Genomic DNA, 25,470 nt, shown 5'->3' on the forward strand with positions numbered 1-25,470 from the left:
CATGTGCTAAGGCTATCTTAAGTGGTTCCAACCCTTCGTGCTCATAAAAATCAAACACGAAAGCTTCCATGTAAAACTCAGCATAGAACTACTTAGGACTTACATGACAATAAACTCTGGGCAGAACTCTGCGTAGAAACAATGCAGAACACCAGTAGGAAGAAACATGGGACATGAAACCATGACACATATGAGAAATAAGCTGGTGACAAGCCTGTTGGTAGCCATAGAGTCAATTTCCTACCGTGAGTAACCACATCTATATATGTACAAATGGAACCAAAGAGTACATATAAGCTATATACAAAGAAATAACATACCAAAATCTGTTGATTTTGCTTTAGTCCGCCGGCTCATGCAGCTAGCATGCACATAACAGGTAACATTACTACAACCCTCTTAGTGGAGAACAAGCCATTCAATACAAACATGCAAAATCTGAAAAGGGCAGCAAGACCACAATTGTAACCCAATTGCTATCGTTAAGAAGATCGCTCATTACCATGACACAGTACAGAAAGCTACATACAATCGCACGACAGCAAAAGGGCATCCTCGACCACCCCAGCAATTAAAATCAAAAGCACCCAGAACATCCTTGGACTCTAACCTGCACAAATTTATTTCCGTAATGCCTCATATTTTACATACTCTCCTTTGAGAAGGGGAAAGTTTTACATCCAAGAGTCCAATTCCACATATACCAATGGATACCTGTAGGGATAAAATGTCTCCTAACAATTGATAATGAGCATCAATGGTTCTAGGCAGAGAATTTACAAAACTTAACAAGGCACTGCCATCACCATGCGCTCACAAGAAGGCCAAAACCAAATAGACCACCTGAGATTGCGTCAAAGAGCCCACTCTGTAAATGCCGAAAACCATCAAGGCAAGGCTAAAACCATCTGTATATGAGGGTGTTCCTACACACATTAACAATTCTGCCATCCAAATGACTTGCTACATGTGCCCAAAGAGAGGCCGACTCTCCAAGTGAAATGCAATTTTGTGTATCTTCATTGCCAAAGAGACGCAAATAGGCTTTAGGCTTGACTGTAGATATCAATAAGGGCTACTCTGCTTGCAAGAGGGTGGCTCATGAATATATTGGCACTGCCTTTGAATGAAGACGAAAAGCTCCAGTGCCATTTGAAACCGGTATGCATCCAGGCTGGGCCAGATAGAAGCCACGACATCATAGCAAGACTCATTCAAATGACCCAACAAATACAAGAGGTATCATGCACACAAGCATGCCCTCTCCAGTCTCGTCGTCCTGCAAGCTGCCTCAGGTTTCCCACCAGCTTCCCCCCCGTCCTTTAGCAGTGGCATTTCCTCCCCTTTCTTCAGACTATACTGATGGTGTAGGACTACCATCCTCACATACATTAGTGACCCTGAGCTCTTCTCATCCACATGCTCTGCTAGCCTTTCCAGCAATGGCACACCGCTGCTCATCCTCGTCTCCGCCAGAACTCTCGAATCCCTCCTCGCTATGCCACTGAAGCTGTTCACCGCCGCCCAACCCACTTGCCCCGACTCCACATTGTCTCCAATCCCCCTTAGCACCTTCTTTGCTAGCTTCAGCTCTTCCACCCCACCTTCTTGCTTGGATCTGCCCAAAACCCTACCATATTCACCGCAGCCTGCGATAGACACAACAGAAAACCATTAGAATGCTACATCACCACATGAAGAAGATCTGGTCTTGTATATTTACCTATTGGACAAATACATCATCATCTTGCAAAAAGATTAGCAACAAGCGTGGAGAGAAGATGAAACCACTTGCACGTGGGTATGATGTTGTTCTCCACATCACGTGACCACAAAGAACACTCTAGCTGGACTGCACTAACGGGGTGAATTGCATCGACCCGTTGTATGGTCGATGACAAAGCCTCATATAGCCCTATATATTTCACCTTTCCTTCCTCCACTAGCTTCTTCATTTCCCCCACCTGTAGAGCAGAGCACATAAAAGCTCAATATAAGGAGACTCTACAAAAACTCACACAGAAAAACTTGCGCCAGGAAAATGTGCATACGCCACCAATTTCCTCTCAAGGTCGACAACTTTCATGTCCATGTGAGTGGTGACCTATCCGTGGACCCTCGAGTTCTGATCCCTTTGCATGTTGAGCTCTGAAAACAATTTTGACACTTCCTTAACCTCGAGACAGCCCACTGCCTCACCTCTGAACATCAACACGCCTTGAGAGCTCCGAACCTGAATGAACTACAACATAGAGATGTTAGGGAAACCTCTCTGTTCAGTACATCAATGATTGTTTCATGCAAGTCCATCCTCCTATCCATGGCCTCAACAAGGAGGATTGGAAGCCACAGAATGACATGGTTGTGATGGCACATCATGTCCTGTTTGCAGAGTGCGCAAAACTGGCTCACAATTCAGTGAAGGGCGACATTTACAGCTATGGTGTGGTGCTATTGTGCATGCTGGTAGGGAGGCAGCCAATGAGTGAGGTGTTCTACAAGAAAGGCATAGAGATGCCCAACTAGCCTTGGCAACCACTGTAGTGTCGGGTAGAGACTGCATAGAACATCTCGAAAAAATAACACACACACACACACACACACACACACACACACACACACACACACAGAGAGAGAGAGAGAGAGAGAGAGAGAGAGGACGCCGAAAACCATTCTGGTGCTGTAGGAGCTGCGCAAGGCACTACTCGTCTATTGCGCGGACGGCCAAGCCCTCTACGCAGGTTGTGTGGCTGAACAGCAGCGCAGGATGAGATTTGGGCGAGGGGGTCAGGCCTCCCATCCTAGAGCTCGAAATGGTCATGACCAAGCATGCCATAGAGAGGCAGAAGTGCGTAGGCGGGCAGATGTGTGTGGTGACAACAAAAAACGAAGGCAACTACTCTGATTTGTCCAGCTAAGCTAGAGAGATGTCCTGTCTGACATGGGCCTTAGGAAGAGAACAAGCAAAAGTTAGAGAGAGAGAGAGAGAGAGAGAGAGAGAGAGAGAGAGAGAGAGAGAGAGAGAGGCTAGAGCGCACGTGCCTCAAAAGTGCCCCACTACCAAACTAGAGAGTGAATAAACAAATCCATCATTAGATTTACACACTAGTCATCTAAATGAGTGTCCACTATCTTATTTCAACCAATCAACATTTTTGATCTATCAAAAAATTCTTAAAAATACAACCCGATTTTTTTTTCTATTTTAGTTAGCAAAAAAAGAAGTGATCTCTATAGCCTTTGCCCTTTGGGCAGGCCAATAATTTAAATAAAAATAAAAGGTTTTTCATTAGCAAAAACGGGCATTTGGGGCAGGAGATTAAATTACTCCTCTTGATAAAACCTTCCGAACTTAGATAGTTCTTCGACGACCTCCAGACTCCGGTGCCGGACGTGGCCGAGGAATGACTCTTCCTTCCTGGATGTCAGGTTTGACATACACAAGTGTTAGTTTTTACCTTGCTGTGTGTCTGAGAGTGCAGTGGTCAATGCGAACAAGTCCCAAGAGAGTGTCGAGAGTTTCAAAAACAACAGAGAGGACTCGTGGAACATTCACAGCACCCAGATTGACTTGCGCATGCCGGTTCTAAGCTGCAAAAAATGCTATGCACATGTGCACAAGTTAATGCTTTTTGCTATGCTTATGTTCTATTCCATTTCCACAAGAAGTTTTGGACAAATTCTCACAATATTTCCCACATTGTGACTTACCTCAACATCATGAGCTTCTGCGAGGCAGGCGTCCCATACCTAGCTACGTACGATTGGGGGCAGGGGACTGCCGGCCCGGTGGGGGGGCCGGTAGTCCCCTGCCCCCAATCGGTATGCGGTGCCTCTTGAGCAGAAGCTCATGATGTTATGCATTGTATGAAAAACATTGAGAAAGACTCCGTTTTCCTACATGAGAAAAATTCTAAATCTTCTTGTGTTCTTTGTTTGGAACATCATACCTCAACTGTATGACTATTGGCTTACCTAGATCCCCTGCTCAGATGATGTGTGTAAAATGTCTAATGACGATAACCAGAATTGGGGTTGATTTTATGATGTGTAGGGTCCAATGCTTCCAGCAATGGGGTTCATTTGGCAACAAATAATGCTCCTCCTAGTGCTCCAGGGGTGAGTGGTAGATAATTTGACAGAATTGTATATTGAAATATTATTTTTTCTGAGTAGTCAACAGTGGGCAGTGCCATTCAAGCGTCCACAAGCTTATTGGTTTTTTTGTCAGTAGCAGATGTACATCCTTCTCTAACTTCAATCGACACCCTTTTAATTTCTAGTTAAGAAGTGAACCTCGATACCACTTTAAACAACTATTAAGGCCCTCCTTTAAGCTCAACTGTATCACGAAAAATGTGAAACCCCCTGCAAATCATGTGAATCTTTTCATAGCCCTCTGTAAAAAAAATGGTTTGCGTCTTTACAAATTTTGTGCACTTTGCGTTCAGAAATGCTTATGTCGTCTCTTGGTCAATGCAGTTTGGGCAGCAACCCTTTCTTCAATCGAGCAGTCAACAATTTCTTCCTGGAGTTGGGCCACCTCCAGGAATGATGCCAGGAATGGGTAACCACTATCTGCAGTTTGCACAAAGGCCGAGTCAATCTTTGCCTCCATCAGTAAACTTCAGCCAACAGCAAAGGCCTTCGCCAGGACCACCTCAGCCCTTGCTACCTCCTAATGCAGTTGCAGTTACAGTTACAGCTCCCGCTCCTGCTCCCGCTGTCGTTGGAGTCACACCTACATTTCAGGTGTGCATTCGTGGTGTGCATGCACGTGTTTAGATCTTTAGTGCTTTTAGTATTTTTGCTCTTACTTGACAAATGCTAGTGTTTTATCCCCTCTTATTCTTGTTCTGACCTTATGAAGGTTGGTTGTGTGTGTGTGTGTGTGTGTGAGAGAGAGAGAGAGAGAGAGAGAGAGAGAGAGAGAGAGAGAGAGAGAGAGAGAGAGAGAGAGAGAGAGTCAGTGTCGTGAACCAATCAACCTTGGCAATGAATACTGATACAATGTACAATGGAGGCAATGCGTTACATATTTACCCATCCACCCAAAACTTTGACAAATAAGTAAAATAATTACCTAAAAGCCAAAATAAACAATGGGATCACATTGGGCACTTCACTTGAGATGCCATAACTTTAACACACTCTCTGCTGCTCATAGTGGACATAACCAAGTCAATGAAGAAGCCACCATGGACACCCCAACAACAGCGGTCATGCTGGATACACTTTGGATTTGCTACCTCAACTTTGTACCTTAGAAGAATGCCACCTTGAGCATCGGTTGCCTTTTAGAAAATTGAACTGCACACCACACTACGTCTAGGAATCCCCATTTGTGAACTATAAACACATCACTTCTGAAATACTCCAAGATAGTGAACTTTGGAACACATCTTGTCCATAATCCGACCAACAACAATGGATTGGTGCACTCATCCATGCGTTTAAGATACATCTGATTGGTTTCCTGCCAGATGCATGTGCCTTGAACTCCGACCCACGGGTTCAAGCATAGATAACTTGAACTCCAACACAAGGATTCAAATTATTTATAGGGAGTTCTACTTGCCCCTCTCTGCTACTCACAAGCCTCTCTTGTTGAAGCTAGTGGCGGCAAGGGTCTTCATGTGACTAGAAGGCAAGAGTCCTTGCCAGTGTAGTCTCCCCTACACTAGCAGATTCCTTACTTTCCTTCCCTGAATCACTGTCATTTTTTTTCTCATTTGCCTGTGTTCTTTGTAGAACCTCTGTCTTTGCCTTTGGATCTGCAATCTTTAAATGAATGACCAGGCTCTCTAGAGTGGTAATAACGGTTCTTGGTCTTCTTTTTGGAATTTGAAGTAGCAAGGGCTTCCACACCTTTGTCAGAAATATGAATTTTGCCTTGAGTTATCAACATGACTTTCTCCTCAATGAGAAAAGAGACGAGATCATCAATTCCAGCTTTTCCTTCATGATTTGTAGTCGACGTGTCCTAGACACCGTTTCATACGCCTTAGGCAACCTCGTGAGAACCAAAGCAGCTAACTGAGTACTGGTCAGTGCACTTTCTATAGCTGATAGTTGATCATGAATAACTTTAGCTTTCATAAGAAATGATTGCATGGAACTTCCGCGTGGAAACTGAATAGCAAATAATTGTCCAAGAAGGGTGACTGCTCGCACCGTCGAATCGTTGTCACAAAGTGACGACATGGCATGACCATCTGGCAGAGAAATGGCCAAGTGGACAAGAGAAACTGAACGGACTATATTGAAGAACTTATGAAGCATCAGTCGTGGGGCCCGAAACCCTAAAAGACAGAAGCTTGAACGCTGAAAGGGATATTCGTAAAATGCGCTGACATGTTATGTGGCAAGGACTCTCCAACGCTAGCTTTGGGTGAAAGTGCTTTTGAACTAACTACGTCCGGTCGTGTCGATTCTCTCTCTCTCTCTCTTTATTAAAGTTCAGTGATTTTGAAGTTTCTGTTCGTGTGTTGCTATCGATTTCTCGCTTGGAGTGTCCAAGCCTCTTACAATGGTATCAAAGCTTAGAAAGATTCTTCTTCTATGGAGGATCCGATCCTTTTTGCAACACACGCAAGTTTTATTTGAAGTATCTTCATGTCCCAACCCCGGACTTATTAGCCACTTCAACCCTTACTTCATCGCGCATCGGGCGCGCTCCCGTCTTCATCACTCTGTCTTACATGGCATAAGCCATAAAGAACCCGAGATTACACATGGGTTTTTGTGGAGAATCTGACAAAGATAACACCTCTCGGTGGGCAAGCAAAGAAAAATAGAAATCCGGCGTGGGAACGGAAGAAAAGAATGAAGATGTGGACAAATTCTTGGCGAAAAAGTTTGTAAGAGCGGAGTACAAACGTCAACTGCAAGTTGATACACGTGTGAAAATATTGATCAAGTACTTCAAAGACCGAGATTTGCGAAATACCTGAAGAATTACCTGACCGACGAGATTTACTCGAGATGGCAGTTGAAAGAACAAACGAGTGCAAAGAAACAAGAAAAAAAAGACGGAACCTGTTAGCTGGACAGAACTCTTGAAAAGAAGATGAACCAGAGGGCCACTAGAAGATAAGCCAGAGAGTTACAGAGCAGCACCCGAGCGTGGAAGAAAAGGAAAGACGAAAGCAAGAATGGTACCAGATTTTCTGGGGACTGCCAACCCTGACTAGTTGAACGAAGGTACTGAACTTTGCAAAGCATGGGGCAAAGTGCCAGACCAGGAAGCCCTTATCTTCTTTGATGGAGAAGCCAAGGCCAACTTCATTTCAACCGAATTGGTGGCTTGACTTGGAATTACACCCGAGGAAATGGGGTGTCATAAATTGATGACGTGGCATGACCACCCCCAAACTGTACGAACATTCGAACAATACAGTTGCTCACGTGGCACAACGTATGGACAGGCTGACATGGCACGTTGTACGGATTCTCGAAAATCATGCTGACAAGTTGACGTGGCACATCGTACGGATTTTCGCTTTTTGCGTTGACATGTTGACATCGCCTGGCATACGGATTCCCAAAAATCACGCTGGTTGCTTTTGGCAGATTCTAGCGCCAGCTGTTTTTAGGACTCAATGTTTTTGAGTTTATTGCTTTTGGGGGCTCTGCTTTTGGCAACCCTTTGTAAGAATAAAAGAAGCCAAAGGGTCTCACTTCTTGGAGCATGTGGACGCAGAGTTTGAGAGCTGAGGACCCCGCGGGAGTTGTACTTTGCTCAAAGATTAATACAAAAGGAAATACTGAAAGGGGTGCCAGTCTTTGGGGCCAATCTCTCTTGGCACAGAAGTACGCTGGGCCGTGTTGACTCAATTAACTTGTGAATTGTGTTCAATGAATCTCTCGTGTTGCGACAACATTTAGACTTGGGGTGCCCCAGTTTGTTACAGTGGTATCAGAGCACGACCCAATTCTCTTCTACCGGGAGCTCCGATCCTTCTTCTCGCGGCACTTATGGATTCTGTAAAGAATTAGACGATTCCCATCTACCACGTCTGAAGCAGGAGGCAATACGAGAAATTCAAGCGGATTAGCGGAGAAAGAGTACGGGCCACCTCGGCCCTCGCAGTGTAAGGTGCAGCAGAAGTGAATGTTGAACTTTGCTCAAGATGGGTGCTCCGAACTGTGCTCAAGGTTTTTTTTACTTATGGAAGGGAGAGCCTTCCATTCCTTTAGTGAGAGAGTGCAAGTGATCACAAACAAAGTGGATAAACATTGTGAATGAAGGTGCTGAGACCAGAGTTACCGGAGAACGCCCCCTAGCCCCCGTTCCGACGTTCCGGGGGGCAATTTCCTTCCCGAATGTTCCGAAACGTCCCGGAACGTCTGACATTCCGGGTGGCCAATGCAAACCGGAACAGCCGTTCCGGAACGTTCCGGAATGCCCCCGGAACGTTCCAAAATGCCCCTGGAACAACCAACAGCTACAAACAAATTTGGCAAAAATTGAAAAAATTGAAATCAATGTTTGGACTTCTTTTTGAAGTGTGCAAGGCCTCAAAGGACTCATAAAATGCACCCCCCTCCCCCTTTCTCTCCACAAGCTAATCCTCAAGGCTCAAGCTCTCTCCCTCTCACACTCTCAAGATCTCTCCCTCTCAAGACTCACTCTCTCAAGGCTCAAGGCTTCAAGCCTTCAAGCTCTCTCTCTCTCTCTCTCTCTCTCATCATCATCATCATCATCATCATCATCTAGTCATAGCAAGGTTGAATGGTCTTCAAAAGGAGTTTTTTGTGAGTATTAGAGTCAAAGAACTCTAAAACTCCTTGTATTTAAACACAAGGAGCTCAAAAATGCACTATTTGGGTGTTTTTTATACCTCCCGTTCCGCGCCATTCCCGTTCCGGACCCCTAGCCGTTCCCCCGTTCCGCGGGGATCCCGTCACCGTTCCCGTTCCGCGTTCCGGGTAACTATGGCTGAGACTGAGAGATAGAGAGAGAAGAATACGACACCAAAATGTTGTCAAACCCTCCTCCGAAGGCCCCACTCTCTATGGCGAGAGCGGTCTACTATTGATTGCACAAATCTCTACAATGCAATGGACTTGCCGACGATGTCGACGATGAGGAGACGGGCTGAAATCTGAAACGTCAATGGCTGAAATCTACAAATCTTTATGTGCTGAATTCTAACTCTATGTCGGTGACGATGTCGATGGCAACGATGCGACGACGATGCGCTGAAAACGCAGATGCTGAAATCTGCGTTTTCCAGGCTGAATCTGCAAACTTCGCTGTATCTGACCGTGCGGCGAGGATTTGCTGCGGGAAGGTGAGATCTGCGAGGTTCGGGGGTTGTTCAGCGATGTTTGATTGCTACAAACTGAAAACGCTGGTTCCTCTTGTGGTTCTGTCGCAAAGATCTGCAAAAATACTAGGTCTCTGGCTGATGCAGAAACGCTAGGCTGAAATTGGGATCCTACTGAGGAAATCTGCTAACCTAGGGCTGATCTACTGATGCAAACTGCTAACGCTATGCTGATCTGTCTTCTGTTACTGCCGGTTTGTCGTGCAAATGCAAAAACGCTGGCTTCTGCTGTGGATGAAAATGCTAGGTCTTTGCTTGGCAAAAACGCTAGGTTGATCTTGGGGGTTTTGTTGAGAAGGTGCCTATTGAGCAAAGGTGCTCGTGCTACCTCTTCTGCCAGAATTGCTAGCGCTAGGGTTTTCTTATGTACTTGGCTAGTCAAATTGCCCTACCCAGTTTCTAACAAAAGTCACTTAAAAATAATAAGTGAAAATTGGCTAGAATAGGGAAAATAGGTCTATGCACCGTAAAAATGCTCCTGATGGGAATTTGATGATCATGCTGTGTGCAACCAAAGGATATGCATCTACTCCAAGTGCCTGGACATGCACGGTCTGCAAACAGACTCACAAAAGTGCCAGATCACTTCCTATGCTAGACTGACTTGATTGAACTGAACTGTGGTCATGCTATAGCTTGTCCACGAGTACACGTAGTATGATCTCATGGAGACGCAACTCAACAACAGGCTGACGAGTGCGCAAAACAAATGCTTCAGTTTGCCAAGGATCCCCAACATGCAAATTTTTTGACCCAGCACCCGATGATTAAGTGCATACTCATTGGCAGAGAGCCATTGAGACACCAACAAACCGGAAATCAAGAAACCTCCTACTCCGAGGATGTTCATTGAAGAAGAACTCCATGATGTTGTCAAGATTTGAATCAATCAGCTTCTAAACACGAAGAAGCCATCGAAGAAGCAATTGAAGAAGCGCAACAAGGGGACTGACTACCTTGGTTACTTGGGCCGTCAATCTTCTTTTGCAATTGCACGAAACAGAAGAAGCATGTGCGTTTTGAAGGACTACCCAGTTCTTCTTCCTCTTCTTGCGACAATTCTTCTAGCTCTTCCTCTTCCGACTCGAGGGAGGAGGACAGAAAGGGCAAGAAGCGAAGCAAGAAACAAAGTTTTGGAAAGAACAAGAAAAAGCCAAAGAAGATCAGATTCCAACCAGTTTTTGACAATTCTACGAAGGAGTAATCCTATGACAGTTTGGACTCTGACGATCACATGTTTTATGCAAAGAAGAAACACTTTTACAGAGCCAACTAGTATGATTTCCTCGAAGACAAGAACAAAAAGACAAAGGAATTTAAAGAGGGTGGACAGTCAGTGAAATTTGAATCCTTTTCCAAGATGCTCCGAAGGCTTTGGCTTTCATTCAGCAATTTGATAAAGCCTTCTCTTGAGGACACTACTTAGAGCACTCCAAGATCAGGAGGGTAGCATCGTTTTTGAAGGGAAATGCACGAACATGGTGGTCCACTCTTCTTCTGAGGAGAGAAGCCCCGACCAAGTGGTTGAAGTTCAAACGGCTCTTTATTTCTTCTTGGTTGACCTAGGAGTACGAACGAGATGTGAGAGCCGCTTGGAACCATGTTCGGATGACCAAGGGTGATACTTTGGACGCATATTGTGAAAGATTTTGGGATTCTTTTCTACCGACCTCTTTGTTTAAGAAGGTCACTTTCAAAGAATAGATTGAGCGGTTTTGCTGCGGACTCCCTAAAGAGATCCGAGATTACTGCTTTGAGGGAAAGTCGGAGTCCATACAACAACTTATGAAACATGCTAAGCGGGGATTTCCGATACTTTTGGGTAACTTGACCTACCCCACTGATGAAGTTTTGACACATGGGACAGAACTCGACAAACGACAATAGAAAGAAGAACTCCCAGAAAAAGAAGGATGCACGGCCCCGAGTGATTGGGAACAGAGAGCCGACTATTTTAAAGAGGGGAAGTGTTTTGGTTGCAGGGAACAAGGGCACATCTCCGCAACGTGCCCCAAAAAGGCACAACGACGACAAAACTGAAGAAAGGTGCGAGAGTTCTAGAGCAGCGAAAGAACCTGGTAGAAAAGGCAAGATGAAAGCAGGATTGGTACCGGATTGCATGGGAACCGACCCAAGTCAGATGGACGAAAGTACGGAACTTTGCCGCGCATGGGGCAAAGTAAAAGATTAGGAAGCCCTCATTTTCTTTGATGGAGGAGCCAAGGCCAACTTCATTTCACCTGAATTGGCGGCTCGACTCGAGATTACGCCCGACAAGATGGGGCCACCGACGGAGGCAGTTCTAGCGGCACCCGGACGGGATGTAGCCATTACACTTGTCATTGGCAAACTGTGTTTGCATTGTTAGGGGTATTTAGGTCACGAGGACTTTTACATCATGCCTTTGGAAGGGTGTGACGTCCTCCTAGAAATCCCTTGGTACCACAGGAACAACGCCATGGTCGACTATCGGGCCAAGAAAGCGACTTTGACCAATGAGAATGTAAAGTGTGGGTTTTGTCCTAGAGTCTAACTGAAGGAGGGAAGAGGGGAAATTATTCCACATGTAATGGAGTCAAGGTGTAGAGCTACTTAAAGCTCACTTTTATGAATAAACAATACAGTTCAAGTTTGCACTACATGCTTGTCTATGGTGAGCCTGTGCTAAGCTAAGTCAATACTCAAGATTGTGTTTATGAGTCCAAGCTAATCTATCTTGGAACCTAATTCACTTGAGTGATAATCTTGCTTACACACACACACACACACTTGCACTATGTTTCTTTTTCATCAACCCTAGCTAGCACGATCCCATTCCCATCAAGTGGTATCAGAGCCACTGGTATGCTAGCTAGGTTTGCTATTATGCATTTGCGTGTTTGTACAATTAGCATTCCTTAATCATCATTAACTAGATCCATTAGGTTTGCTCTTCCATTGCATACCGCATGCCTAATCGGTATTCCATTGGCTAGCATGAGCATGTTCTTGAGTTAAAAAACTCTTGGCCACTACTCACTGGCTAAATGGAAGCTTAATTAGCGTCAGAGTTGATTAATTTGCCATTAGGAACTTGCATTTTGCATTCAAAGCTGCTCCTTATTTTAGCAAAATTAGCATTTGCAATTGAGCCTGTCTCAAGAGCTTTCTATCGACTATCTCCTTGCTCAAATTCGGCTCCGTTAATGCACTAAATCATTTGATCAATTTTTGCTTCATTAAGTGCATTCTCAGTGTGTGTAATCCCTGCAGTTTTGAAACTCAAAAGTGTATGTGTGTGTGCGCGCTTAAAAGCATTTAATGCCATGCGCTAAAATTCTCAAGTCAATGCTAAAAGGGACAAGGGGTGGTTCTACTACGGTGGGAACATTGCCTAAAAAGGGCAATTCTTTGACTTTGGTCATAAAGGAGGTGGGCGCCCTGGACTGATTTCAAAGTGCGCCCAAAAATCGACTCAAAAGCTCCGTCGGGTCCGACCGACCGCAACAGATCGAAAGGCTTCTCCGACCGTTCGACGCCTTGCCCGAGAACCTGTCCGTCTGCCCGGCCCCTTGTCCGCACTACCTTGGCAAGCTGGTTTTCCCACGCGGATCTTCCCCCCCCCCCCCCCCCCCCCCCCCCCGACCCAAAAAAAGCCCTTTATCCGATTGATCAAGAACTCCTTCAAAGACTATTCAAAGCAGAGCTTGGACTTCAAGATCGAAGAGCCAGAAGCACATTAAATCTGTCAAACCAAAGCACTCAAAGGCATTTGAAGAAGCTTCAAGCAGAGGGATTACCTTCAAGGCTTAAAAATGGGAGCATAACAAGCATTCAAAAGGAGATCATCAAACCTATCCAAAGCTTTGGACTCCACGTTGGCTGGGCTAAACATCAAAGCAAAGCAGAGGAGCATTACTTCTTTGTGAAGAAGGGCTTCACCCCGGTGAAGAGGAGCTTCACAAAAAAAGAAAATTCTCTCTCTCTCTCTCTCTCTCTCTCTCTCTCTCTCTCTCTCAACTTGCAATGAAATGAATCCAACCAAGCACAACCACCTCAAATAAATTTCAAATTTTTTGTGCACCTGTAAAGAGGCAGACAATGGCTAGGAGAGTCTCCTAAGCTAAGACCCCTCTATTAGCACAATGGGAGAGGAGAATAGAAAAGTACAACGGGGAAGGGTTTCACACCTGGCAAACAAAGTTAAGGGGATACCTCATGAAAAAATACTTATGGTCTGATATCAGCACAGCCTTAGAGCAGCAAGCCGAAACTGATGGAGTGCATACTAGGGCATCTACACTCATAGCAAGTGCATAGAATTTGGCCAAAGACGAACAAGCATTAGGAATTATCATTACCTCCTTGCATGACAACTATGTGCATTTCATAGACGAATATAAGCATGCACATGAAGCTTGGCATGTCCTAGAAAGTAATTTTGGAACCAGAGCTAATAGAAGTAAGGTTAGTCTCAAAGACAACTTTACAAGCTCAATATGGTTGAAGGTGAAGACATTGCTAGCCTAGTAAATAGGCTTAAGAGCATTGTCACGCAACTCACTTACATCCAATGCGAAGTACCAGAAGATGACAAAGTGGCTGTGCTTTTGTAACAAACTTGGACACCCCAAGTCTAGATTCTACCGCGACACAACAAAGATTCACTTTAAAACAGTTCACAAAAGACGACATGGCCCGGCGTGGTTCCATGCCAAGAGGTGTTGGCCCCAAAGACTCGCGCCCCTTTCGGTATTTCTTTTTATATTAATCTGTGTGCAAAGTAGAAGGGAGTCTGCGGGAACTCACACTCAGACTTTGCGTCCAGATGCTCTGAGTAATGAGGCCCCCACATACTAATTTATTGTTACAAGGGATGCCCAAAAGCAGAGCCTCAAAATCTCAAACTCAAAAGCTTGAACTCAAAAGCATTATGCCCAAAAGCTGGCCAACGTAATTTGCGGAGATCCGTACGGACTGCCACATCAGCAAGTCAGCGTGTTTTACGGAAAACTGCCACGTCAACAGTCAACGCAATTTGCGGGGGTCCGTACAGTCTGCCACGTGTCAGCCTGTCGGCGCCTTTTACGGGCTGTTGCGACTTCATGTGTCTGAGGGCCTGTCACGTCACCAGTTTGTGACATACTCCCCTCTTGAAAGAATGGTAATCGCCCTTTATTACGCCTGCAAAATAGACAGAGGCCATAAACAGTGATAAACTATCTTAGTAGACACTGATTGTTAGTACCGACGCACTAGACACAACACATCTAGCACTTGTACAAATCGACAGTCACATCACCGGACATCACAGGACATCACTTGACATCAGAGGACATCACATGACAAATCACATTCAAATTCATTCCAAATCTTAGACCATGATTAATTGCATCTAGATTCATTCCGGACCTCACGGATGCCCGATTAACTAATCCTTATTGCAATCATGTCTATAGAGATTTATGAGACTGAAATACTGCAATCATTTCGTCTTTCAGTTGCTGCACTCAAAAGTCAAGTACAAATCAATCATTTCCTTTCATAAAGTCATACAACAGAATACTACTCAGCCCATGAGTATCCTTGAAACCGAAAGGGAACATCAGTGACTATTCAAAATCGGGGTAATCCGTTGACAAAGGAGCGGAGTGACTCCCCTCTTGTGCAAACCCGCTGCACTAGATTCACCCATGCTGAAATTGGGGTTCTATTGGAGTAGACTATGCTAAACCGAATGCTTCAAGGTAAAGTTCCAAAATCTGAGGAGTATTGCTAGGTCCTCCTCCTCCATCAACTTCGCATCGAATGCAGGATAGTTCTCACTTTACCTTTTATCTTTCTGTCCTTGTGTGCCAAAATCTGTTCTGGAACGAGTATCTCCTCGCTTTCCTCCACTTCGGGTTGCTCATCTTGCTCCCCATCATCTGGCACATCGCCTTTAAAAGGCTTCAATAGACTCACATGAAAAGCATTGTGAATCTCCCAAGTATGGGACAACTTTTGTCTAAAGGAGACATCATTTATCTTTTCTTTTATCCGGAAAGGGCCATAGTACCTCATGCTAAGCTTGGAAAAAGCCGCTCCTTTCCCTTTTTCTTTCTCAGGCGTGCCTTCTCAAAACGTAAGAGCACCCAATCCGAAATCGTCTTCCTTTAATTTCAAATCACGATTGTGTCGATCTGCTGCCTTCTTGTGTCGTTCCTGAGATTTCGCTAAAGCCTCCCGAACCTTGGCAAATGCAGTGTCCAAGTCCCTCGTGTATTGGTCGGCTTCACAAATCTTATCTTTCGTGCTAAGGAAGGGTGGAACCTTCGGAGCACCTTCAATGATCTCAAATGGCGCCTTCCCCGTCGAAGAATGGATCGTGTTATTGTAGGCAAATTCCACCAAGGATAATTTTATTTCCCATCGAGTCTTCTGATCAGAAATGTAAGACTTCAATAAATCCAATACAACTGAATTTGCAATCTCAGATTGCCTATTGGTCTGCGAGTGGAATGATGACGAGAACTGCAACCGTGTACCAATGTTCTCTCAAATAGCCTTCCAAAACAAACTCGTGAATTGGGGATCTCTGTCAAAGACTATTGTCTGAGGCATGCCATGTAATCTGAAAATATGAGCAATGAACAGTCGCGCTAAATGATCCGGCCTGACTGTTTTCTTAATTGGAATGAAGTGAGCTTGCTTGCTAAGTCTGTCGATGACAGTCCAAATGCCATCATGCCCACTCTGTGTCTTCGAGAGATCAAAAATAAAATCCATAGCAATACTTACCCAGGGGCGGGTGGGAATGGGTAAAGGTTGTAACAATCCCTATGCTTTATGCCTGTCAAACTTGACCTTTTGGCATACCAAGCAACTGCGTACAAAGTCGGCCACATCTTTCAAGGTGGTGTCGATGCCGCGGTGACCCGTAAAAGGTGGACAATGGCACTCTGTCAAAATCTTTTCCCTTTGCGGCTGTGTAACGCACAACATAGTTTTCTTCATCAAGTAGGCACCCTGTATGGATATCCCGCTACTACCTCCCTATTCTGTATTCGAGTGAATACATCCGAAAAATCCGGATCTGTGGCGTACTGATCAACCATGTCCTCAAAGCTCCTATGATGAATCGTGGAAATAGCCAAGACTAGCGGCTCCCGAGACAAAGCATTTGCCACCAAGTTCTTCTGTCCTTGAACATGGACAATGTGGAAGTGAAACTGTGAAGCCCACCGCATCTGCTTTTCCGAAAGCTGCTTCTGTGACAAGAAGTAGCGTAAACTCTGATGATCAGTAAAGACTATGAAATCGGCTCTGAGTAGGTAATGTCGCCACTGAGTAAGAGCATGGATCACTGCCAAAAACTCTTTCTCATAAATCTGTGCTGTCAATTCTGGCCTTGAAAACAATCGGCTTTCATAGGCAATCACATGGCCTTCTTGCATTAAGACCGCTCCTAGACTACGGCCACAAGCATCAGAATATAATCCGGCAAAGTCAATATTGGTCCAGTAGTCAATTTCTCTTTCAATGTCTGAAAGGCAATCACCTCTGTGGGTCCCCATGAGAAAGGGACTCCTTTCTGTGTCTGAATGTGCAAAGGGGAAGCTACCTCTGCAAACTTTCGTATGAACCGCCGGTAGTAAGAACACAAACCTAGGAAGCTTCTAAGTTCACGAACATTCTTCAAATCGGCGTACTCAATCTTGGCCGGGTCCATATGTACTCCTGCTACTGAGACGATGTGTCCCAAGAAGTGTATCTCCGGCAAGAAAAATTCACTCGTTTTGGCATTGATAACTAACTCATGATCTCGCAATGCCTGAAAGACCTGTAGCAGATGGTGTCTATGTTCTGCTTCATCCTTGGAGAAGACTATAATGTCATCAAAGAAATTGGCAACAAATGATCTATACTCTCTGAAAATCCTATCCATCATTCGGTTGAAAGTCGTCGGAGCATTGGTAAGGCCAAAAGGCATCACGAAAAATTCATACATATCGAAGCTCATGTGAAAGGCTGTCTTGTAGACATCTCCCGATGCGATTCGGATATGATGATATCCTCTTTTCAAATTAATCCTTCTGAAACAAAAGGATCCGTGAAGTCGGTCAAGAATATCATCGATCCTTGGAATCGGAAATCTGTTCTTGATGGTGATTTTATTGAGAGCTCTGTAATCAAATGATGTGGCATGGCCTAAAGCACAGATCCTGGTTGAGGAGCAAGAAGCAGAAGAAGCTGATCCAACTTATAGGTTTCGGCCGAGTGGCTGAAAGAGGGTTAGGCCTGAAAAGCTAATCCTCCCAACTTGCAAAACCCCGCCGAGGGGCCAAAAATTAAAGCAAGGCTCAAAATTGCGTAGAGCTGATGATGTGGCATGCCATACAGACTTGCCCGCGATTTGGAGGAGCAGGTTGACATGGTAGCATGTATAGACAAGCCTTCTGGGTGCTTGCTTTTGGGGTCTGATGTTTTTGAACTTGCAAGGGGTAGCCGCACAATCTCCAAGCCGCTCCACACACTCTACACACAGGGCTCCACACAAAATGGGCTCCAAGCTTTGCTTCTCCCAAACTGCTCCTCAAAAAGTACTTTTCCGTCCCCCTCTTAAGCTCTAATCTCCTTGCCTCGAATTCACTGCTCAAAGCTCGGCACGGCCCCTTCGTAAATTTTGGCTGTCAATTTTTGGTCGACTATCCTCCCTCTCTGCGGCCCTGAACAACCCACCCAAAGGTGGACCCCACCGTTTTAAAATGTTGGATCAACCAAGGGTTGGGGGGGGGGGAGGCTGAGGAGTGTATGTCATTACAAAAACTTGGACGCCAGGCGGCCTTTTAAAACGTGGACGGGAGGGGGGTTTCCGGTGCTGTTGCCAAGGCTTGGACGCCAGCAAGTCTCAAAACACATGCGGGAGGAGGGGTGCCGCCACATGAAGCGTTGTAAAATGCTAGCGATGGGAGGGTCTCGGAGCAGCAAGTCAACAACGTTTTAAAACGCTAGGCGATGGAGGCTTCTACGAGCACGCAAGGGGAGGGGGCAACCGAAAAACCAATGGACAACACATACAAAACACAAGCCGTAGGGAGGGGAGGAGGCTAGGGGCGATGCCGGCAAAGGGTAGTGGGGGATGATGGCGCTAGCGACGATGAGATAGAAAACTCTTCAGGGCGGCTTTTCTCAACCCCAAGGCTTTGATACCATGTCATAGTCAACGATGCGGAAGCGTAGAGATCAAGGAGAGTATGCAAGAGAGAGAGAGAGAGAGAGAGAGAGAGAGAGAGAGAGAGAGAGAGAGAGAGAGAGAGAGATGCCATAACTTTAACTCGAGGGTCCTCTCTTTGGCGATGCTCCCAAGCCAATCTGCCAAGAGTCAGGCCCTCGGAACACTTATAAAGGCCGTTGGCCTATCCAAAAGCAATTACATGAAAAGTCTTGGAGTATGGCACCCCCTTGCTCGAGTGCCAATGACAAATTGAACGGCGATAACTACGTCCATTGGAACTTGATTATGCAACTCTGGTTCTCGTAGAAAGGCTTATGAGACATAGTTGACGGCTTGGAGCCCCGTCCTATGAGGGATCCCAACAACAAGTACACTTGCCTTCAAGATGACGAGTATCAAAAATCACGTCCATTGGGATGCTTGTAATGCGAAGGCAATGTCGGCCATTGTGGAATCTCTTACAAAGGAGATTTCTCCATCTATTCAGACTTTGAAGACTACCAACGATATGTGGTTCTAGCTTGTTGGAATGTTTGATCGCGATTGTAATAGGCTTCTACACTCCAAGCGAGAAATCAATAGCAACACACGAACAAAAACTTCAAAATCATTGAACTTCAATACAGAGAGAGAGAGATGGACACGGCCCGGCATAGTTGCGTGCCTAGAGGTATTGGCCCCAAAGTCTGGCGTCCCTTTCGGTATCTCTTTATCATTAATCATTGCAAAGTACAACCCCTGAGGGACCTCTGTTCTCAGCCTTTGCATCCAGATGCTCTGTAGAGTGAGGCCCCAAGGGCTCTTATAAACAGTACATGGGATGCCCAAAAGCAGAGCCCCAAAAGCAATAAGTTCAAAAGCACTTTCACCCAAAAGCTGTTAGATTTACACCACTCTGCTGCTTCACCTAGGTCTAGGGCATGCATATACGGCTAGTGTGCCTCCGGGCTGGCCACCCATAGCATATGCATATAGGCTGCACTTTTGTTCGGCCGCCCACGTTTGGGGCGGCCGCCCGCCCAGTATAGACTCCCTTGGGCACTCATATATATGAGGCCAGGGGGGTCCCATTTCATATCATCATTTGACATTGTACGGGTCTTCTGCTTTGGTATTCATGGGGGGCTAATCGCCCCCTCTTCCCCATCTGTAGCGTTTGTGTTTCTCTCCCTCTCTCTCTCTCTCTCTCTCTCTCTCGTTGGAGATCCCCAAAAGCAGCCAACGTAATTTGCGAAAACTCGTACATCTTGCCAAGTGGCACGTGCATCGCAAATTGCGGAAATTCTGTACGGCCCTGCCACGTCAGCATCCGTACAATCTGACACGTCAGCATGTCAACGCATTTTACGGATATCCCTTTCAGGGTTCAAGCTTCTGTCTTTTAGGGTTTCGGTCTACCACGGCCGGTGCTTCATAAGTTCTTCAAGTTAGTCCATTCAATTTTTCTTGTCCACTTGGCCATTTCTCTGCTAGATGGTCATGCCAGGTCATCATGTTGTGACATACCCCCCTCTTGAAAGAATTCTCATCGCCCTCGATTACGCCTGCAAAATTAGACATAGGCCATAACCCAGTTCAGTAGACACTGAGTACTGACGCAATAGACAACACAAGCACAAAGACGACAATTTTTGGACATCAAATCACATTCATATCAAATCACATAGAATGCATCAAAATCTAGGACCATGATTCTTGGCAAAGTGTTTAGCAATCATATCTAGATCCACACCGGACCTCACTGATATCTGATTAACTAATTCTTATTGCGATCATGTCCATAGAATCTCAAGATGAAATGCTGCACTCATTTCGTCTTTCAAAACTGCACTCAATACAATCACATGAGTGAGCACACATAAATCAGATTCACCTTCGGGAACTCCCATGTCGAAGTACTTCTTTCAGAGATTAGGGTTAGGTTATGCCAAGAACAAGAGCATAGAGAGAGAGAGAGAGAGAGAGAGAGAGAGAGAGAGAGAGAGAGAGAGAGAGAGAGAGAGAGAGAGAGAGAAAGAATATAGACACACTGATAATGCTCAAAGTGCAATGGTTTTGCTTACATTTGGAATGTGGTTTTGCTCTCATTTGAAATCAATTTAGTATCCCAAGCATTTAGCTTTGGAGTCTTCTTGTGTACTTATCAGTTTTTTGAACTTTTTCTTTTTTTCATATGATGTTTTTGGGATACAATTGACCATGGGTATATAAAAGTCTCCTCTAGTCTTGTTTGATGTTTGAAGAGAGAATTACAAATTGAGGGAATAATTAGTCCAAAATTTGTTCTCATACTTAGTGGGATTTTCTTTTGATATTTTTTGTATTTTTTATGCTTGTTAAGTCTTAAATACTCGTGTGTTTTGTTTTATCATTGAGGATGCATGCATAACGATAGCGCGGACTTCTGAGAAGGGAACATCCTTGACTGTCATGCTAGAAAAGAGAACAACCACAAAGTAAGGTATGCTCTTAATGTTCTCCATATGTTTGTATCTTTATGTAATTGCAAAGCTAGTTTGGAATTAGCTAGTCGGTGACAATAGATTATTGTTTAACACCATTTCAAATTCTGACAAACGTTTTTGTATTTTTTTACGGGAAGACCCAATCTAATTGTCTTGAACTGCGTAAACTAGGCAGCACAAGGACGAGCTCGCTGTTGCTCTCCCGCCTCCTCACCTCTTGGCTATTGGTCTCTTAGGGCAGGGGCGTCGCCTTCCGACATTGCCTCAATGTTTTGTCTCGCCTTCGCTCCTTTCTCGTTCGCCGTCGTAGCAACAAACCCAAATAGAGGATTCTGCTCCGCCACAGAGCAACTTGACGGGAGCCCCCGTCCGACTCCGCGGAACTTACCATTCGACTTGTCCTTTCACCGACGAGCAAGCGAGCTTAGAGGCAGAGGTGGCGCGCCTTCAGGCCACCTGTGTTATCTGCAAGATGCTCGGCACCAGACCAAGCAGAGGGGTGATCTCCTCTAGGCCCGCCTTTAGCAGAGATGGGCAAGATCATCAACATTCAGCTTCTCGAGCGCGGCTAGTCAGAGACACTCACACCCTCTCTAAGGTTGTTTTGTTACCTCGGGTGAGTGGTGGTTGGCTCCGCTAGAGTGTGGAGTATTCGGGCCTCCTGAATCAGTGCTTTATTTGTTGACAGATGGGCCATCTAGCAAAGGCCCTGTTCACAGAGGAGGCCTCGACGTTCGACAGAAAACCATACTTAGCCTCCTAAGGCTGGTAGACACAGCAGGGAGAGACTAAGGAGCTCAGGCAGGTTTCTCCTTCGAGCTTGGTGCCCAGGCAGAGGAGGGCTGGTAGCAGGTCCGTGGTCGACGTCGCCAGGGACCACCACGCCAGTTCGGCCTCCCTGGTGGTCATTCTACACCAGGCAACAACAGTAGGTACCCATAGGGAACCGTTTCAATTCCCTACATCAGGACTAGACGACTAATAGTCCCCCCACCTCAGCTTCGCCACCGACAGCCCCTCCTCCCTCTGTTCCACCCCCCTCCTCCCGCTTCCATCTTCTCTACCTCCCGCCATTTTCCCCGTTACCGTCTCTTCCCCTCCCATTTCACCCTCTAGTCCCCTTGGCTCATCATCCTCTCCCACTCCTACCCCTCAGCCGGCTTAGGGGACATGACCTTCATTGTTTGCTAGGCGGTCTCTTGGCAATGCTTTTGCCACGAGCCGCTCGGCGAGAGGAGCAACGTTTCCTGTGGAACCCACTTCTTGTGCAGACGTCGCCTTTTGCCGCAGTCGCTTGAGGAATGACAAGCTTCGACATCTGTCACCGGTGGGAGTTCTTCGCCTACGACTTCACAGATTCCTTGGTGACTCTTCACTAGGCTTTGAGGCAACTTTCTTCAAAGTGCATGTATTGTTTCGTGCAGCTAGAGGCCCTGGACACAACGACTGGTTCTCTTTCCCTATGTGTGGTAGGAAACAATCTGAGTGGAATCTGGACTTAGTGATGAACTGGCTTCAGGCTTAGGTCCTTGAGTTCTCTCATCACATTGGAGACTTGGGGGTGACAGATTTGGTAGAGACTTTGTGGCCGTTAGCCAAGTTCTCGCTGACACCTCCTGACACAGCAGGATGTAGGCACATTGTGGTACACTTTTTTGCTGACACGTAGAGTCCACCATGCTATGTATATGTACGTGAGGAATTTTGGACAGAGGAGGTAGCTCGTTGGACGACACGTTCTTCTTGGGCTTGGGTTGGACAGTCTTTTCAGTCACGACTATCTCGGAATTTCTCGGATGCGGATTATTCCCCATCGAAGCCGGCCTCAAAGATAGCGAGGTTGGCTGCTGTTGCAACATCGGTTTTCTCTCATTGACTCTGTGAGGATCGTCTCATGGAATGTGCAGGGATTAGATGGACCCCAGTTTCAGCGGCAGCTGGGTCGCTTGTGTCAGGAGCTTCAGAGATGCCTAGTGGGTGGTATGATTAATATTCTTATGAGTCAGGAGCATCATCTTTGTGAGAGCCGCATTAGACGATGTGGTCGGATTTTACGTGGTCGTTACGTGATATTTTGGTCAACTGCATTTGGGCGTGGAGGCATTCAGGGAGGGATATGTATGACTATTGCGGACTGATGGCAGCAGGCCATTGTAGGCAGAGGTATTGTTGTGCCAGGCAGGGCCCAATGGGTTACTATGCAGGTTCAAGGTTGCCTCTTGGGCTTGCTGAACATCTATGTGCTCAATGCGGCGAGTGCACGAGCTTAGTTTGGTCACATAGTGTAGAGGCCTTGCCACATGCAGAGTAGTGGTGTATGTAGGGGGAGACTTCAACATGTTGGAGGACCCCTCAGACAGGATTGGAGGTAGCCATGCCACTGTGCACGGGGCTGAGTTGGTAGCTTGGGAGTGTCTATGTATGACCTTGAGAGTTTCTGATGTTTGGCACCATGCACGCTTTGTTCGGCCCCTAGACACTTGTCTTTCTCTCGCTCTGACCGTAGAGTAGGAGGAGCGAATCTATCTCGGATAGATGGCTTCTACGCCAATGACCACTGTTGTGACATGGGTGGATCTGTTTGCATTCTGGCAGGGACCACCTTTTCTGACCATGCGCCTGTGATTCTCATCGTAACAGACAGATAGACTAGTGGGAGTACGATGTTGCGCATCCCTGAGAGGGTCTTGTTGGATCCAGAGCTCAGAAAGCGGGTTGCAGCTCTGTGGACAGAGAGTTTGGACACTCTGGACTCTCTTGCTGGTAGAGTGGCCTCTGGACTCGGTGAGCTTAGTCGTTTCTTCCTTCAGGAGTCTGCAGCTCGCTTGACTGCCGCTAGGGAGGAGAAGCGTCTCCGACGGGGCATTGTTTCCTTACAGAGGATGCAGGAACCCCACCCAGACTGTCCTTGGTTGGAGGAGCGGATACAACAAGCTAGAAAGGAGCTGACTAGCATTAAGGAGCAAGAGCATGAGTTCGCCTTCCATCTGCATGCATCTGAGTTCACCTTCCATTGGCAGGCATCTGAGTGGACCTAGGTGGGGGTCAGAGTTATTGGGGAGTTCTTTGAGACGGTGGGGCTCCACCATGCGCACATCATTGTCAGCCAGTTGAGGAGACCATACGAGTGAGTTGCTACAGAGCCCGAGGATATGCGCATAGTTGCTACTGACTTCTACCGTGTTTTGTTGTCAGCTGAGCCTGAGTCAGAGGGTCAGGTTGCATTCAAATAGAAGGTTTGGGCGCAGGTCCCTAGCCTTGTTATTGAGGAGATGCGTCAAGGATTAGAGCTTTCTCTCCAGCTAGAGGAGCTCCATGAGGCCCTCAGAGCCCTCCCCTGAGGTAGCTGTCCAGGAGAGGATGGTTTGACTCCCAACTTCTTTTTGGAGTACTGGGACTTGCTTGGTTCAGATCTTTGCAGTGCCTATGAGTACATCTTATACATCTGAGAGATGCTTGACAGCATGAGTGTCAAGTGAGGGCTTGATCTATCTTATTCCCAAGGAGGGAGGCTCCTTGGAAGTTGGATGAGATTCGGCAGTGGTGACCCATCACCATTCTCAACTCAGCCTCCAAAATTCTAGCAAAGGCTGCGAGTTTGAGGATTCAACCACTACCTGAGATCACTATATATGGGACTCAAACAAGCTTTGTCAGGAGCGCAGTATCCTTGACAATGTTTTCACCTTTTGGGAGGCGTCTGCCCTCGCACGTTCGTGAGGAGAGGATCTTGTGATACTCATGCTCGATTTTGAGAAGGCTTACGACAAAGTTGATTGGGACTTTCTGGAGGACACTCTACGTAGGATGGGGTTTTCTGATGCTTGGATCAGAGGTGTGTCAGCTCTCTACAGGTGTGCGCACAGTCAGGTGCTCTTGGCAGGGGGAGAAAGGAAACGCTTCATGCTCACGCATTCAATCAGATAGGGTTGCCCTCTTACCCCCTTCCTCTTTCTGTTCTACACTGAGGCGATGAGCAGGTTTTTGACTTCACAATAGGTTGGCTTGCGGGGTTTAGAGCTCCCTACTAGGGGAGACGAGCTCTTTGACACTGAGTTTGCTGACGACTCAGCCTTGTACTTGGAGGGCTAGGAGGCCAATCTGCATAGGTGTGAGCAGGCTCTTGAGGTGTTTTGTTGTGCATCAAGAGCACTAATCAATTGGAGGAAGAAGGTGGCTTTTTGGGTTGGCAATGCTCCTACGCTTGATTGGTCGCTAGGTGAGGGCTTTAGGTGAATTCCCCTAGGGACTCCAATACGATATCTGGGTTGTCTGGTTGGCTTGGACTTGTCCTTTGAGTAGCAGACTTCCCTCCTTGAAAGCGTGAAGCAGAGGGTACCGATAGGTGCGCGTCGCTATGTAGTGCAGGATTGGGGCAAGAAGTAGGAGGCAAGAGTGCATAGAGAGCTAGCGCTGGCAATCGAAAGCAGAGAGAGAGAGAGAGAGAGAGAGAGAGAGAGAGAGAGAGAGAGAGAGA

The 25,470-nt window shown here is 46.2% G+C and overlaps 1 protein-coding gene and 1 pseudogene across 4 annotated transcripts in view; one reads left to right on the forward strand and one right to left on the reverse strand.

Moving 5' to 3' along the window:
- Positions 1-2,208: 2,208 nt before the first annotated feature.
- LOC147434618 (uncharacterized) lies at positions 2,209-3,113 on the reverse strand (annotated as a pseudogene).
- A 206-nt stretch (positions 3,114-3,319) lies between these two features.
- The window catches only part of LOC147434619 (pentatricopeptide repeat-containing protein At3g03580-like), a 78,952-nt gene continuing 56,801 nt past the window's right edge, over positions 3,320-25,470 (forward strand). The window contains exons 1-4 of one of the 4 annotated variants that reach the window (XM_086491073.1): positions 3,320-3,429; positions 4,055-4,119; positions 4,483-4,752; positions 20,905-20,984. In XM_086491073.1, coding sequence (XP_086347199.1) covers positions 3,405-3,429; positions 4,055-4,119; positions 4,483-4,752; positions 20,905-20,984 — 440 coding nt within the window. In that variant the 5' untranslated portion in view covers positions 3,320-3,404. Of the gene's footprint in view, positions 3,430-3,473; positions 3,622-4,054; positions 4,120-4,482; positions 4,753-20,904; positions 20,990-25,470 lie in introns of those variants that run through there. The other 3 variants (XM_086491075.1, XM_086491078.1, XM_086491076.1) reach the window with 3 other exon arrangements.

Source organism: Adiantum capillus-veneris, chromosome 19 (assembly GCF_014529385.1).
Source record: "Adiantum capillus-veneris isolate H3 chromosome 19, ASM1452938v2, whole genome shotgun sequence".
Lineage (NCBI taxonomy): Eukaryota > Viridiplantae > Streptophyta > Polypodiopsida > Polypodiales > Pteridaceae > Adiantum > Adiantum capillus-veneris.